The sequence below is a fragment of the Narcine bancroftii genome, chromosome 1, assembly GCF_036971445.1.
Source record: "Narcine bancroftii isolate sNarBan1 chromosome 1, sNarBan1.hap1, whole genome shotgun sequence".
NCBI lineage: Eukaryota > Metazoa > Chordata > Chondrichthyes > Torpediniformes > Narcinidae > Narcine > Narcine bancroftii.
In genome coordinates, this window is record NC_091469.1 from 454,304,358 (window position 1) to 454,311,022 (window position 6,665).

General features: G+C 38.3%; 1 protein-coding gene across 1 annotated transcript in view; it reads left to right on the forward strand.

Annotated features, from left to right (window-relative positions):
* LOC138751799 (uncharacterized protein C10orf67, mitochondrial-like) overlaps positions 1-5,915 on the forward strand; it is a 207,618-nt gene extending 201,703 nt beyond the window's left edge. Inside the window, exon 16 of the mRNA XM_069914605.1 lies at positions 5,600-5,915. Within this exon, the coding sequence (XP_069770706.1) occupies positions 5,600-5,618 (19 nt within the window). The 3' untranslated portion in view covers positions 5,619-5,915. The remainder of the gene's footprint in view (positions 1-5,599) is intronic.
* Positions 5,916-6,665: the final 750 nt, after the last annotated feature.

The window sequence follows — 6,665 nt, forward strand, 5'->3', positions numbered from 1 at the left end:
AATGAGTTAACATTTTCTTTATATAAGTCAGGGTGAAAAACATTAAGCATTCTCCATTATTACAGTCTTTTGATTGTTATATGATTAGAACTAGTTTAATGTTGCTGATTTGTGTTCTTTACTTTCATAGTATGAGAACTATGAAAGGCAAATAGAGCCTTTGGAAGACTACACAAAAGAGTCTGGAAAAACAACCAACTGAAAAACCTCACAAAGATTAGCGTATACAGAGCCGTTGTCATACCCACACTCCTGTTCAGCTCTGAATCAAGGGTCCTCTACCGGCATCACCTACGGCTCCTAGAACGCTTCCACCAACGTTGTCTCCGCTCCATCCTCAGCATTCATTGGAGCGACTTCATCCCTAACATCGAAGTACTCGAGATGGCAGAGGCCGACAGCATTGAATCCACGCTGCTGAAGATCCAACTGCGCTGGGTAGGTTACGTCTCCAGAATGGAGGACCATCGCCTTCCCAAGATCGTGTTATATGCCGAGCTCTCCACTGGCCACCGTGACAGAGGTGCACCAAAGAAGAGGTACAAGGACTGCCTAAAGAAATCTCTTGGTGCCTGCCCCATTGACCACCGCCAGTGGGCTGATCTCGCCTCAAACCGTGCATCTTGGCGCCTCACAGTTCGGCGGGCAGCAACCTCCTTTGAAGCAGACTGCAGAGCCCACCTCACTGACAAAAGACAAAGGAGGAAAAACCCAACCAACCAATTTTCCCTTGCAACCGCTGCAACCGTGTCTGCCTGTCCCGCATCGGACTTGTCAGCCACAAACGAGCCTGCAGCTGACGTGGACATTACCCCTCCATAAATCTTCATCCACGAAGACAAGCCAAAGGAAAAAAAAGAATGAGAACACAGAATTTGTAGATAACTCATCGTTTTCTTCAAGTCAGGTTTTCATCGGGTTGCTTGTGAAGTGTGGCACTCTTGAAGGTTCAACCCATTACACCAGTTATTAAGAGAGTTATTTTACTTACATATCATATTCACATCATGAAGATGTTCATTTGGAATACCTTGTTATGTTGGAGGCAGAGTTAGTATGTAGGTTGTACAAAACATTTCCAGAAATAAGAAGAGAAGATATCAATTAGATTGACAGTATTGAGTGAGAGATGTATAGTTGCTCACTAATGGATTATTTAATGTTTGAATAAAATGGCTGGGTAATTTTCAAGGCAGCATCCTCCAGCATCCTACTTTGCTGCACTGAACTCTCAGTCTAATGAGCTCAGAACTTGGAACTGGCTTTCAGCCTACAATTTTCTGATGAAGAGTGAGGGAGCTATATCTAATCCAAGCTAGGCACTGCGGTGAATAAAATATTTGTTATGTGCATTACAAATTTAGGTCTGGGGTTTAGTAGTATCTGTTTTCCTAGCTGAATGGCTTAATTTATTAAAAACTGAACCAGATACCTATGCTTATTGTATATGTAGCTTTTCAATGGCAATAAAGATTGATACACCAATTACAAAAATTAATACAACTTATTAAATTATTTCGAAGCTAGTTAACACACAGTTACACTTACAAAGTGGCTTTTAACCAAGCTCCATCATTTCTAACCTCTGAGCAATAGCCTTTACAGTTTAACTCATAAAATGTTTTAATTTCACTTCCTGTTCAGACCTGTTCAGTACAATGGCTGTGAGATACCTAGTTTAGCTAAAAGGATTAATGAATTGCTTATTGTGTAATTTTGGGGGAAAATATTCTTCAAGAGGTCTCATCTGTGGTTCATTTGATCCAAGTCAAAGGGTCCTGGATTCAAGTCTTATTCCACAGACTTAAGTGCATACCAAAATGTAGCTCGTGTAATACTGAGGAATTGCTGTAGCTTTGAAGGTCCATTTGCAGATGAGACATTATACCATGGCTCTAAGGTTTTGATACCTAATTTTTAACTGAGAAGTTTTCGACCTCTATTATATCTCATTTAGCATTAGTCAAAACCAAATCAGAGCATTATCATGTGATGGTTGTCAGATCTTTCTGTGCCAACAGCAGTCATTGTGTTTCCCATATTGTAACAATGACTAAATATCAAAACTACTTCATTACTACAATGCATTTTGAGCATCTTTAAAATGGATATGAGAAAAAAGAAAAGTCTATTTTCCTTTAAATAACATATTCATCTTGTTAACCATGAACAATAAGGCTAGTTCACTTAAAAACACATCCTGTGTAATCCAAGATGAGGAAGTTCCCTTCATCCTGGACCAAATTACTTTTCTCTTTTTTGACTGTTAACCATTTTAAAGCAAAAGTTTCAATGATGGGCAGTCATCTTGAACCATATTCTTATAAATAAACAGTGCTCAATATAGGTTTTAGCAAATAAAATCATTGGGCCAAATAACCAGTTCCCAGAGGTGGGATATAAAGCTTGCCAGTCACCTTGAACCACATCCCTTATGATTAAAAGGGTGCTCAAGGTGTATTTCAGCCAATTTTGGGATAACATTTAAAAAAACCCTCAAAGGTCAATTGTACCAACTCAGCCTATAACAATACTTCCAGCAACAATCGGAATAATATTCCTTCAACACCTTCAACAATAGGCTTAGTAGCATATTGCAGATTTTAGATTGATCTGATATGCTTTCATATTGTACTAATGCTCTATTTGTGGGTAACCAAGATTACTTACTTGAAGTTTGAACTGAATTTAAATCCGCAGCACAAAAAGGATTTGCTATTTTGCTACACAGTCCTTTAAATTTAGAAGAGACTTCAGTGATCCCTTTGAAATGTTTAATTAACTTTCTTCCAGCATTCTAATTTTGAGAAAGTAATTTGCATGGACACCTGTTTATTGAACAGAGGAGACCTTGACATTATATTATCTCCTCAGAGCACTAAAGACACATGCTGATGTTCGGCTTCACCGTGCGAGTAACTGTAACATCTCTGTTGTCCAATTTTCAGGAATGTGCCAATTGTTTTCTGTTTTTGATGTGCTGAATCTAAAACTGGTTAAATCAAATAAAAGGGAATTTTAGAAAGTAATGTTGGTTCACTTTAACTGTCTTCTTGTGGACAGAACAGAAAATGTCACGTTTTCTTGGCTATTGTGGCAAGGTTTGTAACCATATCCCACCTCGAGGAAGTAACTGTGCAGGTTTTAAGTATGGTCAATGGTTGTTTTTTATTTGGTAAATCACATATTGAACCTGCATCTTAAAGAAATTTGCTGTATTATTTAACAACAAGAAACTGATTGCTGGTAATCTGATAAAAACAGAAACACAAAGAGTGCAAGGAGTATCTGTGGAGGGAAGTTGGTAAAGTAATCAAGTCATAGAGGTATACAGTATGGAAATAGGCCCTTTGGCCCAATCCATCTGCGCTGACCAAGCTGTCCATCTGAATGACCCATTGGCCTGCATTTTCCCCATTTCTTTCCAAACTTTTCCTATTCAGTACCATCTCGATTGTATCTGCCTCTCTAGCTTCCTCTGGCAGCTCATTTCATATACACACTACCCTCTGTGTGCAGAAATAACCCTTCAGGTTTCTTTTAAATATTTTCTTTTTCACTTTCAACGATACCCCCTGGTTTTTGATTACCCTACCTTAGGAAAGTTATGTGACTCTTCACCTTATCTGTACCCCTCTTGATTTTTATAAGGTCACCTCTCAGACCCCATGCTCCAGAGAACAAAGAGCCAGCCTAAGCAGCCTCACCTTGAAATTTAAGCCCTTCACTCCTGGTGAACTCCCATTCACCTATCTGTCTTTCTCATGATTTGATATGCCTCCTTAAGGTCACCCCTCAGCCTCCTAGGCTCCAGAATAAAATGAACCCGCCTGTCTGGTCTGTCCTTAGAACTCAACCCGACTAATTCTGGTAACATATTTGCAAATATTTACTCAACCACTTCAGGCTTCATAACAATTCTTTCCACACAAATAAATGCTGATTGTCATGTTGTATATTTCAGTCTTTTCAATTTTTACTTAATATAAACATACAAATTCAGACCAGGAGTAAGTGATTTAGCCTGTCACGCTTCCTCTACCATTTTATAAGATCATTGTACATTCTCCCCCTGCCTGCTAAGTTTCCTCCAGGTGCTCCAGTTTCTTCCTGCCCTCTTAAAAAAACATACAGGATTTGTAGGTTAAAGGGTGTATTTGGGGCAGCACAAGTTATATCTCTTAAAAAAAACAAATCATGGCTCTTCTTATTATAATTTCAACTCTTCTTTCTCATCTACCTTCAGTAACGTTTCACCCCCTTGCATAATAAGAGCCACCCTCAAGATTCTTATTCTAATGAAAGGTCTTTCACCTGAAACATTAGCTCTGTTTTGCTTTCCAGAGAGGAGGCCTGGTGTACTGAGTATTTTCACCTTTTTCATCTTTTTTAATTTTAGATTTCTGACATTTGCAATTTCTTTTATTTTCAGCTAAGCACCTCTGTATTTAAAAAAAAACAAAGGACTTTTGAGGAAAGAAGTCCAAAGACTTTCAGGCCTTATAGATTTTTTTGGAATCATCTGTGTTTTCAATGAACAACTCCATATTTTAAAACAGTGCCCCCATTCCCCCTCAATCTCCACTCTCTCAAGTCACCTCAGGATATCAATTCACTTCTCACTCTTCAGCATCCAGTAAATACAAACTTCACCTGTCAATCCGCTCCTCAAAAGACAGCCACGCATTATCAGATATCAGTCTACAAAACCAGTTTCAAACTGCCTCTGACACATGTACATTCTTTATTAAAGGAGGGAACCAAGATGTGGTCTCAAGCATGAACTCATTACTTTTGTAGCCTGATACTGCTAAGTATTTGCTGCATTTCTGATTTTATTTCAGTTTTACAATTTATGTAGTGCCTTTATAATTTTCCATACTTTATATTCAGTTTTCTTTGCAATTATTGATAAATTTGTTTGGCTTTCCTAGTTACTTGTTTTTCCTGAATACTTGGCTTTTGTAGGTCATGCACAAGGTCTCTGCGTCTCAGACTTCTGCTATCTTACCATTAACATCATGGGTTTTTTTGAACAAGATTGACAAATTTATATTTCCTTCATTATATTTCATTTTCCTGATAATTTAACCTATCAAGATTCCTTTATTGTCTTCACAACTTACTTTCCTCAATAGTGTCAGCTGCAAATTTTGCAACTGCTTCTTTGATGCCTACATCCAAATTGTGAAGAGTTGAGATCCCCTCAGCAACACTCATTACTTCTAGTCAACCAGAAGAAAAAAAAACTATCTTTATCCCTCGTTTCCTGTTAGCCAGCCGACTTTTTTTAATCCACATCTAACTTCCTATATCATGAACTTTTAGTTTCTCAAATGTCTTCTGGAGCATCCATGGGCTTCCCTGTATTCAGGAAGCTATCTGAACTTTGCCTGATTCTCTTGATGTTTCTAACTTAAATGTTATGATCGTGTCAAATGTATTGAAAATACGTCTGATTGCGATTTATTTCAAAATACTGTACATACTGTTTTATGGTGTATAATTTGTACCTGATGCGAGCTGCCTTCAGTAATCATTTCCTATCTTCAAAGTGTGTCGGATGATCATTTGTTTCTACTTTTTTATGCGTTTACAGATCGCCAGACGATTCATGAAAACAGGAGTACAGAAAACCCAAGCCTCTCATCTCAGCGGACCAAGTTAAAGCCATGAACTAGCAGTACTGTATGTCAGCTTTTCATACTCGTGAAGATGGCTTTAAAAGCTTGGGTGGGTTTATAATCAGGAGATAAGAGACAAACTCGTTGTTCTTTACAAACGTGGAATTTTATGGTTGACTTTTAATGTCGTCCGAAAAGTCATTTGTTGAGCTGCATTAGTTTCCTGAAATTCACACTGAAATAAATATATTCAGTTATAATGCATCAGCATCCATTGTTTTCCCGAAGCAAGGAATTAAATATCTAATAAACCAAAAATGACTAAAGCCACCCCTCAAGAAACTATTCCCTGCAAGATTCATAGTAAAAACATGATGAATAAATTTACAATCATTTTCTCCTTTTTTGCATTCGGTCGCTCCGTGGAATCGCATGAAACTTCATAATTGTGTTACCTGAATGGATTTCGGAATGTTAAGAGTGTGATGTGATTAATTACTTTTCTAACCCCTTTTAGCGTCTGATTTGAAGATCCAACTCAGTAAATTCATAGGCAAATTTGTCATTCAGGCTATATTCGCCTTGTAGATGTGGGTCCATCTCAATTAAACAGCGCCAACTGGTTGCACAGACACGAATTTACATTCTGCCTTCCGACCTTCTTCCACAAAATTGTTTATTCTTCTCTCAATTGTGCGGTGCAACCGGTGGCGTCTGCTGCAACAGCAAGAAGGTAAAAGATGTGAATAATCAAAAGCTTTCGTTTTCAAATGCGTTTGTCATGGTAAAATACAGCCCCTGTCTTTCGCCCTCTCATAAATCAATATCGTCAGACAGAAAGTTTTATGGTGAGTTTAACACTCATTTGAATATTTAATTCGCGGAGCTGAATTTTACTGGGTATTCGGGCGTTATGGCAGAGTTACTATTTTGCATCCTTCATTGAAACTTTTGCCGTGTTTCGGGGTCACGTTGTCTTTGCCACCTCGAATGCCAAGTTGCAGCCGGAGGGAGAGCGGCGACCCAGTCTCTCGACGAACG